An 11,796-nucleotide genomic window follows, 5' to 3' on the forward strand; every position below is an offset into this window, starting at 1 on the left:
GTTTTCCGCATTAAAAAATCAAAATAAAAAGGACACGAAGACCCGGGTTCAACGCCCTAAGATAGGTCCTACTTCTTCGTGTTTCTGGGTATCCCTGATTCTCTATTTTTGATTTTTGAAAATTTTAATTTTCGCATTTCAAAATTCACACATTCAAATTTTAACCCCCCTATTCGAATGTAAATTAGAATGTGAGATTTATCACACGTCGACCATGGAAACAGTCCTAATTCGAATATCTGCCACCTAAAACCTGCCGAGTTCATTTACAAGTCAATGGCAAAGGTCAGTTGAGCCATTTGGAAATGTTAATAGCCTTCCTGACATTTATGTTTTTTTCGGAAGAAAGACTTGATTTGTACGAATCGAATACTATTCAAATTTTCGGGTCGGAAACATTCGATCGAATATTAGACATTCAAATTTTTTCTTCAATAACCTCCCAGTCGAATTGTGAATATATAAAATTCACATTAATTCAAAATTCCACCTATGATAAATGGACCTCCCAGTCTAGCGATTCCGCCTTGGTCCGGACTTCCCACGCTTCTAGAGCGTTAGGCCTTGACAGGAAGTAGACAACATCTCTGCCTTATTAAAGGGGTTGTTTAGCTTTGAATTAACTTTTAGTTTGACTTAGAGAGGGATACTCTGAGACAATTTGCAATTGGTTTTCATCTTTTTATTATTTGTGGTTTTTGAGTTATTTAGCTTTTTATTCAGCAGTTCTCCAGTCTGCATTTTCAGCATTCTGGTTGCTAGAGTGCAAATTACTCTAGCAACCATGCTTTGATTTGTATAAGAGACTGGAATATGAATAGGAGAGGCCTGAATAGAAAGATAAGTAATAAAAAGTAGCAATAACAATACATTTGTAGCCTTATTGTACATCTGTTTTTAGACAGGGTCAGCGACCCCTATTTGGAAGCTGGAAAGAGACCGAAGAAGAAGCCAAATAATTAAAAAACTATTAAAAAAATTAAATAATGAAGACCAATTGAAAAGTTTTTTAGAATTGACCAGTCTATGATATACTAAACGTTAATTTAAAGGTGAACAGCCCTTTAAGAATAAGGCCTTTGGATACCTAAATTGAAAACACAGCCCTGAATCAAGTACCATATTAGTGTGTTTCTGTATATCCTGATAATATTTTTTTGCATCAGATCCTATTAAGCATGAGAAAGAATCACGTCACAAAGCAGAGATCTGGGTACGTTCAGAGCAGTTTTGCTGTTGAAGACTTAAGGAAACGCCAAGGGGGGAGACGTTGGGAGCTATGAATGTTTAATGCATCCCGATCCCCATGTGACTTGCTGTCTTGCTTTATGGTAATGATGGCTTACTCCCTGCCCTCACTGCTCACTTCCAATGTAGTCGGTATCCTTGGGTTAGTAAGTGGCTGGATTACACCTAATGAATTCCATACTCAGCGGCAATTCGGATAAAAGCCTGGCAGGTGCGCCTTGTTTACCACTTGCAGAATGCTTAAAGGAACAGTAACACCAAAAAAGTGTTTTAAAGTAATAAAAATATCATGCACTGTTGCCCTGTGCTGGTAAAACTGATCTGAAACACTAATATAGTTCATATAAACAAGCTGCTTTTTAGCAATGGTGGAAATTAAAAAAAAGGCTATATGGCACAGGTTAAATAGTGGATAACAGATAACACCATTATGTTCTACAGAGCTTATCTGCTGTGTAACCTGAGCTTTTTCTCATGGCTGCCCCCATGACTACACAGCAGCTTGTTTATATAAACTATAGTAGTACTTATCTGTTATCTACTGGGTATCCTGTGCTTGAATGGCTGCCCCCATGGCTACACAGCAGCTTGTTTATATAAACTATAGTTGTGTTTCTGAAGCAAATGCTACCGTTTTACCAGTGCATGGCAACTCTGCATTATATTTTTATTACTTTAAGGGACTTTTATTTATTTATTTTTTTAAACTGACATGTTTTATTGAGTTTAATTATACATGACGTGGAGCAGTCCGTGTCATACGGTACCCTTTTATCAATGGTTACATGTAAACACATACCTGATAATGAACATTATATAAAAAGGGGGTAGAAAAGATAGGGAGGAATAAAATAGGGAAAAAAAGAAGGGGGGGAGCGAGAAGGGGGAGGAGGGAGAGGGGGGAAGAGAGGGGGGAAAGGAATAATGGGAAGAAAGGAGTTAAGGGGGAAAGTATACTGTTAGCATACAATGCAAAAACATTAGTCATAAGGCGGTGGGGAATCATTATTATTACATTTATGTTGATTTCTGGATATATGAGTTACTGGTTGTCCTCTGGGATAGTCCCTTCATTATTAATGTAGGGCCTGGAAGAGCTGAGAGTCGTTTTCATGAGCTAACCAAGGAAGCCATATCTTGTCAAAGGCCGCCATATCATTTTTCAAGGTATAAGTAATCTTTTCGTTGGTGGCAATGCCGATTATTTTTGCATTTAGGGGACCCCAATGGTATTCCTGTTTTTTTTCCAGTTGGCTGCTATAATGAGCCTCGCCACCATTAAGATAATCTGTGGGCTGAGTTTGTATATTTGTATGGCTTTTTTCCCCAATAACAATACCATATGAAGAACTCTGTATAGTAGGTTGACTACTGCATCCCAAAATTGAGATACAGCCTTGCAGGTCCACCATATATGTAACACAGTTCCTGGGTCTGGAAGACTCAAAGCATTGTGGATTGCACATAGGATATAGTTTGTTCAGTCTTGTGGGGACTAGATAAGTCCTATGGAGTAACTTAATAGACGTCTCCCTTATGGTCACATAAGTGCTCCCTTTGTGTGCTGTAAGCCTGCATTGAGCCCATTGTTGGGTTGAAAGTGTGGTATTTAAGTCCTTCTCCCTGGGGATTGTTGTGAAGGTTGGTTTAACATTTTGTAAAGTGTGCTGAGTATGCCTGGTTGAAGTGGACATTGCCTACAGATGGTCTCCAAGGCTGTGGACTTCATGCTGTTGTCTTTGGCAAGCCTTACTTGTTGTTGCGCGAAGTGGGCCAACTGTGTTGTCCGAAATACTTCTTGTATAAGGGGGGTCGTAGAGGTCCCATAGTTGTTGAGGCATTAAAGGTTTCCCATGTCTAGTTAATGACTAAAGTGTGGTTAGTCCTTTGGTGCTCCACCAAGATAATGCTTGGTTGTTTGCCAGGGGGGTTAAGGGTGATGGGGTGGCTATTAGGCCAAATCTCCTCTGCAATGCATACCACATATGTAGCATTTCCATAGTTATTGGAGAAGCATTTGATATTTTGTGATATGGTATCTTTGTTGAGATAAATATGGGTATAATAAGTCATACTCCATCTGGACCCATAATGGGGCTAAGGGCCCTGCATGTAGTGGGGCTAACTGCACTAGGCGAGCCACCAGTAGTATTTGACAAGGTGGGGTACTGATAGGCCTCCATTGGCTTTATGTGAGATCATTGTTTGTTTGGATATTCTTGGATGTTTATTTTGCCAAATAAATGTGTTAATCTTGGATTGTAACATGTATAAGTCCTGTAATGGTACTTTAATCAGTAACATTCTAAACAAATAGAGGATTTTAGGTAAAAGTACCATTTTGATGCAGTGGATCCTGCCGACCCAAGAGATCCTGTGTCTATTCCATTTTTGTAAATCCTGCGTCAAGGACTTGAACATAAGTTAGAAATTGGCTTTATATAGAGCAGGTAGTAGACTAGTTATTTTTAACTCCCAAATATTGTAAATATTCTGACTGTGAATAAATCTGATGGCAGGCACTCAAATAAAGGCAATCTTCCAATGAATTGTAGAAATCAAGTAGAAAAGATTTATTGTGTCCTCTGCCTTACGCGTTTCATAGGCTCGTGATTAAGTGTTTGTAACAAATTTGCCTTTATTTGAGTGCCTGTCATCAGATGTATTCACGGTTGTCCGCTCCCCAAGCTGAGGGCTCAGGGCGGTGCACCTGGGCCACTTCCTATATGTGGTGAGTAAATACTTTACTCATGAAAAAACCCTCTTCAGTCTTATTAAAATATTCTGACTGTATCTTGAAACCAAAATTAAGTTCCAGTAACTTAATAGCATGTTTCGGCAGGTTACAGGGCAGCAGCTCAGATTTATCTGGGTTTATATTTAAACCAGAAACTCTAACAAATTCTGTTAAAGAATTCATCAAGTTGGGTAATGGTAGTATGTCTTTAGTGAATTCAAAAAGTTTGGGCCTATCCCTATTGTTTCTAATAACGTGAAGAGGTATTGCCAGTTTAATGTGTTGATTGCCTTTTCAATATCGAGCACTAATAGGCAAAGGGGGGTTTAAATTTATTTGCATGAGCTATAATGTTAAGGATCTTTCGTATATTATCAGGGGCCTGTCGGGTGGGGATAAAGCCGATCTGGTCTTTATGGATAACTGTATTTAATACTTTGTTTAATCGGTTTGCTAGGATAGTTGCTAATATTTTTATATCCAGATTTAAGAGTGATATTGGCCTATAGTTTTTGGGGGATAAATGGTCCTTATTCGGTTTTGGTATCACTGTCACTTTAGCTTCATTAATTTCTGGGGGTAGGGGTTGGCCAGTTGTGATGTGTTGGAAAAGTTTTTGTAAATGTGGGATAAATTGAGTTTGAAATTCTTTATAGAAAAGGGAAGAGAATCCATCAGGACCTGGGGCTTTGTTTGATTTCAAATGTTTATCTTCTTCTAGTACAGATTTCATCTTTTGTGTCAAAGGCGTCGGGGCATGTTTCTTAATATACATGTGTAAAGCTTTATTGTCTAATTGGTGTGTGGAGTCATATAACTGTTGATAATTAGTCTGGAAAGTTGAAGCAATAGCATCTGGATCAGAGGTAATGCGACCATCTGGTTGCCTAATTTTGTGGATGGAGTTTTGCTTGTTATGGGCCTTTAATATATTTTCCAGCATTCTATCAGGTTCATTAGCATATAGATAAAATTTATGGTTGGTCTTGCAAATGGACTGTTAGGCGGTATATATTTGGCATGCTTTTATTTTTTGCTTAGTTTCTTCTATAATCCATCTAGTTCTGGGGTTAGAGTGGGATCTATAAGACTTTTCGAGGGTATCAAGGAGGGTCAATGTTTGTAAGCTTTCATGCTTTTTTTTAGCTGCATATTGGATCAGACATCCCCTGATATACGCCTTGTGTGCTACCCATACCCAAGCTGGAGATGATTCAGGTGTTGAGTTCTCTTTCATAAATTGCTTTAATTCTTTTGTTATTTGATTGATGCATTCAGGATCAGCTAATGAACTCTCGTTTAATCTCCAATTTGGTCGTATTGTAGAGGAGGTCTGCAAATCCAGTATTGTCAACAAAAGATCATTATCTGACCAAGCACAGTGGAGTATTTTGGAATCTATTATCCTAGAGGCATCTTGATTGTTGATTAAAATATAATCTATCCTGGATTAACTATGGTGTACATGCGAATAGTGTGTATATCCCCCTTTGTTATCATTAGCCTCTCTCCATGAGTCCGTCATGCCATGTGTGTGCAGGAGACTCTCAACCTGTTTTGTAATTTTTTTGTATTTTGTTGTATCAATCTCTGAGGTCCTATCTAAGGCATAGTTAAAAGAAAAATTAAAGACTCCTGCCCACACAATTCTCGCTTTTGGGAGGGTTGCTAGTTTACTCAAAATGTTTTAAAAGACGGGGAGCGGTGAATCATTAGGAGCATAAGTGGAGACAATAGTATAGGGTGTGCCGTATAGTGTTCCCAAAAGTATGATATATTGACCGAGGATGGTCTTTGTGATGTTAAATGGAAACTTGTTGTGAAGAAATATGGCTAATCATGCTTACGTGTTGTATAGGAGAGAAAGAACCTGGAAAAGTTTTTGTGGTAGAATTTAGGGAAGGAAGTCAAAGTAAAGTGCGTTTCCTGTACACATAATATATCTGGTGATAGCTGCCTGCCGTTTCGTTGGGGAGTTGAGACCCTGTGTGTTCTGTGATATAATTTTAATTGACATTTATAAACTTAAGAGTTATTCCAATATTGCTATAGATAACTTTAAAAATCTGTCTGGCATTGCTATAATTGTTTAACATTTTAAGGGTCCCAAGTCTCCACCTTAATCCTCTCCATTCCCAACATTGTATATGCATTAGTACAAAATACATGATCCCCACCGCACAAAAACAAAGTAATAGTAAAGCATAAAAACAAAGTAATAAATAATGAAAAGAGTATAAACATGAATATTAACTTCAAAAAATAAGACGTAGTGTGTAAACACTTCAGACGAGCACTGTGACTTCACTGGTAACCTCCTGGCTCGGAGGGGGAGTAGAAGAAAGGTGCTCTGTGGGGGGGGGGCAGTATCCCGCATCCCCAGGTTCAGATGGTGTTGAGGGGGAACATAGTCCAAAAATGTTATTACTGAAGTGGACATTAGGCATTTTTATGCCAGGGTTGGGTGGATAGGTTTGCTTACCCTCACCCCTGCATGATTACTGTATCCGTCTTGGCTTCCTAGCTGTATATTGTGGGGCAGCGTGTCACTGCTTAATTCCCTAGCCGCTTGTAGAGCTAGGTCTCTCATTTCCACATGATGCCGTTTCAGTACTATGTCTCTTGGAATGTTTGGATTGCGTGGGCGGCCTAAGGCCCTGTGTATATGCTCAATATAGAGTTGTTTCTCTGAAGGTCGGGGAGTAATTGTTGCAGCACCCCTGCCATTAATTGTGTTATGTCTTGTAATATCTCATATCTCATATCCCATAACTAAGTGAGGTAAAGCATCGACTTGATTGGCTGGGACTGTCTTTTGGGTGTGGCTATCCTGGGAAAAGTGTAGTATGCTTGTTTGAATGGTCTTCCTTATGTGTATATAAAGAGCATTGTAAATCCCTTGTTAGTTAGTCACTTTCAACTCCCTTCCATTGCATCCTTCCCTATCCCTTTCTACCTCCCTCCATGTTAGTTAGTTCCCTTTTTATGTAATACCTTTTAGTTCCTTTGTAAATAAATACCACTTATTTAAAGATCACTCTGCCTCAAGTCATTAGCCTGGCACCTCAAAATAGAGCAGATCCAACATATTGGCACCCCAGATGGGACGATTTCAACTAAACCCATCATCGTAAGGAAAAGGAATCTGCTTGGCTGAGAAGATTTGAGAAGCCTGAGACTGACGCGTTAAAGGTCTGACCAGAAAAGAAAGCCTGGAGCCTAACACAGGTAAGTATATGTTTCTTTTATCTAATTTTAACTGAAGTTATTGTATTAGAAACGTTTCTGTTTTTTTTAGTGGAAAGAAGTTAAGGAACACTTTAAGTAAGGTAGTAAGGTCAGTTATTGTGTAGAAACTAAGGTATAGTTTGTTGTTGTTGTGAAGTTTAGTGTTTTGTTTGTGTAAGTAATTGTTTGTAGTGTGTATTGTTTGTTGTAAACATGGAATTTGTTGAAAGATATGTAAACAAATATGCTTCAGCTGATTACAATTCATGTGCAGATGAGTCTTTGACACATCAGTTTAAAAGTCTACTGACACAGTGTCAAAGTTACAACAATAAAGTAAAATGTAATCATCTTGCAAAAATGGTAAAGAAAATTAAAATGGCCAATGAAATATTAGCATTATTAAAGATGAAAGTTATTGCTGAGAATAAGGCAGAACAGTGGAGAAATGAGAAGGTCCAGTTTAGAGAAGACTTGGAAAAGTTTGGTGAGTCACTTATTGTAGCAGCTAGCACTTCAGAAGAGCATATTTCAGAATTAGAAGAACTGAGGGAGAAGGTAGAACTGTTAGCCAAACAGAATGATTTGTTAGAAGAAAAGTTGAAGGATTGTGAGGAGAGGTGCAGGCTCAGAGAACAAGAGGTGATATCTTTAGAAAGCAAGGCTGGATATGAACTAAATGTCCCAGTAAGTGTCTGCCCTGTTACTGAGCAAGAGATAAAAGATGGAGAACAAGGTATAAGACCACAAACATTACCTAGTCCAACTCTCTTTAGCCCCCAATCAGAATGTGCCAGACAACGAATCAATAATACATATGTGCCAACTGATAATAATATTCATTCAAACTCAGCACTGAAAATACAAGAGGTTATAAGTTTGACCCAGATATTGGGAAAGTTTGACACTAATTTATCCCCTATTAGCCTTTACAATAAATTAGAAGCCGTGGTGAAACAATATAACCTTGGAAATAAAGATGCATGTGCCTTGCTTAGAGCATGGCTCCCATATCAGTTGGCTGCAGAACTTAGGCCTCCGGTTGGTAAGCACATTGGGACATTGTCCAATATCAATGAAAATTGGGGAAGTACCACTGAAAGGTTAAGAGAGTTGCAAAGGATTTTGGGTGGGCGTGATATAAGAGGTACAAATGCATTGGAGAATGCAAGGTATAGGAAAGGAGATGATCCAATGTTATTTTGCACTGATTATCTCTCCCTATATAAAGTTGTATTCAACTGCCCTGATATGTTGCCAGATGAGCCCAATTTCCTCTACTCAATGGCAAATAAATGTAATGTTGATTACAACACAAGAACTGCCCTTAGGTATGCCACCTCATACAACAACTTTATAAATACACTTAGGGATTGGTCTCAGGAGTCTTTTGAATTCCAGAGACATATTTCTGTTGCTTCTAAAAACAACCAAAGCAGGAGATTTCCACGGAAATGTTACAGTTGTGGTAAGTATGGTCATATTGCTCGATTTTGCAGAACTTCTGCCAATCAGCATGATACTTATCCAATCCATTCAATACAGAGACAAGAGGGGGATGCACAGGAAAATCTAAATGATTATCTCCTAGACCATAGCCCTCCCTCAGAGCCTGAAACAGTTGTCTCCTCTGATAACATAGACACAGGTTCCAATAGTGCAGGAGATCAAAAAGAGAGCCAAAATGAGCCCAAAAGGGAATTTCACACACCTCCCTGTAAAACAGGAAAAGAAGGGACAACTGCCCCACCCTTTATGCCTTGGGTGAACATTCCACTGTGGCTTTACAGCAGCTGGTCTCACATTGCTATGCAAATGCTAATGGCCAATTTAGCACAGTTTGCCCAGGGTGTACCAAACACATATATGCCTGTTTTCTAATTACAAGGAATGTGATGGAATTAAAACTAGATATGGCCATGACCACTGTATAATGGATATGTACTATGTTATTTGTAATGTTATGTATATTAATTATATGTATGTTTCTTTTTCAGAGTACTAGTGGAAGAACGATTGTCCATTTATCCTGTAAAATGAAGAAGATACTGTGATTTTAAAATTGATTTTTGTTTCAACAGGTTGTAGATTTGTTTTAGCACCTGATGACTTTGTGTCTTACACTAAATAACCCTGATTAACTGGATAACTGTTTTTAAAACCACGTGGTACAATCAATGAGCTCAATAGTAAAATAATTGTTTGCAAACAATTTAAAAAACAATATTTAAACTCAATAACATCTCTTCACAATACTGGTGTCCTTGGTATATTATTAACTTTATTGTCCACAGGTATTTGTTTTTGTTCATTTATTTGTGTTGTTAAATGTAAATGTGTTTATCTTTGTTTTACATGTTGTCTCTGTTTAGTGTTTTGTGTTAGTTTGTATACAGTATTAGTACCTTCATTGTTTTATCAAAACACTGCTTAAAATAGCAGACCGTGTAATTTTGAATTTAATGGTACCTACGTTTTTCGGTACCAAATGGGGGGTGATCATAGTTTTTCTTTCCTAAAGCCCATCAAAAGATGCAGTAGATACATGAAAATGTTTTTACAATTTTTTTATTGTTATTTTTGTTTTTTTGCAGCTTTCATTTTATATCATTTTATATTATTTTTTTAACTGAATGTACTGAACAGATAATAATGCTAAGCATATGGTCCTGCTCTTGCTCTTTTATTTCCAGGATCCATGAAACTACATAGAAAACAAAATGTGGGCCCTGGATCAACTGAGTTTGGTTATGTTTTGAAGGGCAAATGTGTTTAGAACTTTTAAATTTTATTAAGACAGGTTTCAGAACAGCATTACTCACACATTGTTCAGGTTAAATGGAATACATAGGGCACAACTTTCTTCTTAGAATAAGTATGTTTATGTGTATATATATATATAGCAATATAAGTATGTTATTTATGTTTTAGTTAATGATGTGTTTCGTTGGTTATACATAGTGCATTTGCATATAAAGTTAGAAGGCATTATGCAGATAAAAATAACATTAATTTAAGAATATGCAGACTAGCAAACAAATGTCTGTATTATACAGAGTTTAATTTGGTGTTATGCTACATGGAATGTACATGTATATATAAGGTGCAGTGTTTGGTGGTATTGACAACCTATGTTATTGCCTTGTATCTTATCATGTGTGAATGAGAGTGAATGGTGCAATGTTGTCTGTTCCCTGCCCAAGGATGTTACACCGATATAGCCACAAGTCCGAAGAGGTTCTTCCAATGCTTTCATGGTGTGTCCTTCAGACACAAATGGGGGAATGTAATATCTCATATCTCATATCCCATAACTAAGTGAGGTAAAGAATTAACAGTGACTCTGGGCTCAGGGCAGTGTACACTATAAACACAGACGCAAAGACTGACAGAACAAAGACTATCCTGTCGTAAAAGGTGATTGCCTTCATATCTATCTCCTAACACTGTTGTATAAATGAGGAACAGCTATCATGGACAAAGAGAGGAGTCCATAGACCCGGCCTCGGGTGAGGAAACAACAAAGTCAATGAATGGCATGGGAGGATCCCAACAACAAAGGATGAAAGGATATGTGTTTACACCCTCAAGGTGTCAGAACAGGTTTCAGACCTTGGGAACAAATGTCAGATATGGAAGTGACTGTCTGTGCAACACTGCCACCCACAGGACATCTTAAACATCATTAGTTGATCTACACTGCCATCTACAGGACGCTACTAACTTGGAGGTTTCCATGGCTCATCATATGACATCGACTTGATTGGCTGGGACTGTCTTTTGGGTGTGGCTATCCTGGGAAAAGTGTAGTATGCTTGTTTGAATGGTCTTCCTTATGTGTATATAAAGAGCATTGTAAATCCCTTGTTAGTTAGTCACTTTCAACTCCCTTCCATTGCATCCTTCCCTATCCCTTTCTACCTCCCTCCATGTTAGTTAGTTCCCTTTTTATGTAATACCTTTTAGTTCCTTTGTAAATAAATACCACTTATTTAAAGATCACTCTGCCTCAAGTCATTAGCCTGGCACCTCAAAATAGAGCAGATCCAACATGTCTGTTATGGTTTTGGGGACCCCCCTGACCGCAAATTACCTCTCCTTGAGCAGTTCTCCAAGTCTTCCACTTTGTTTTCCAACTGCGTTATCTGATCTTGGTGGATCGCCAGCTGTTTCTGATCCTCCTGTAAGGCCACAGTGTGGTCATCGGAGATCTGTTCCAGCTTGTCCACTCTGTCTGCATATATATATATATATATACCGAGTGCAGAGGACTCTTGTGTTTGACTATATATATATATATATATATATATATATATATATATATATATATATATATATATATATATATATATATATATATATATATATTCTACTCTATCTTATAGATTGGCAATACCATTCCAGCCAATAGCTTAAACGACTGAAAGTGATGAGGAGCTGCTACTCTTCTTCACTTCCTCGTCTGCTGATGCATCGTGCACTCACTGTTTGATCCAACAAATTGGGGAGATGCCCAAATGTAGCCATGTATGACCAGCTTAAGTTGCCTAGTCTGTAGCCTGAGTGCAAGCTGTTTCCAACAA

General features: G+C 38.0%; 1 protein-coding gene and 1 long non-coding RNA gene across 2 annotated transcripts; both read left to right on the plus strand.

Annotated features, from left to right (window-relative positions):
• The first annotated feature begins 2,165 nt into the window (after positions 1-2,165).
• Positions 2,166-11,210, plus strand: LOC121397669. Its single transcript, XR_005963816.1, has 2 exons — positions 2,166-7,213; positions 9,211-11,210. It is a non-coding gene; the product is annotated as an uncharacterized LOC121397669 (long non-coding RNA).
• LOC121397668 (posterior protein-like) lies at positions 7,212-11,210 on the plus strand. Its single transcript, XM_041574768.1, has one exon. The coding sequence runs from the start codon at positions 7,427-7,429 to the stop codon at positions 9,092-9,094; it is 1,668 nt and encodes a 555-aa protein (XP_041430702.1). The 5' UTR covers positions 7,212-7,426; the 3' UTR covers positions 9,095-11,210.
• Positions 11,211-11,796: the final 586 nt, after the last annotated feature.

Source organism: Xenopus laevis, chromosome 8S (genome assembly GCF_017654675.1).
Source record: "Xenopus laevis strain J_2021 chromosome 8S, Xenopus_laevis_v10.1, whole genome shotgun sequence".
NCBI lineage: Eukaryota > Metazoa > Chordata > Amphibia > Anura > Pipidae > Xenopus > Xenopus laevis.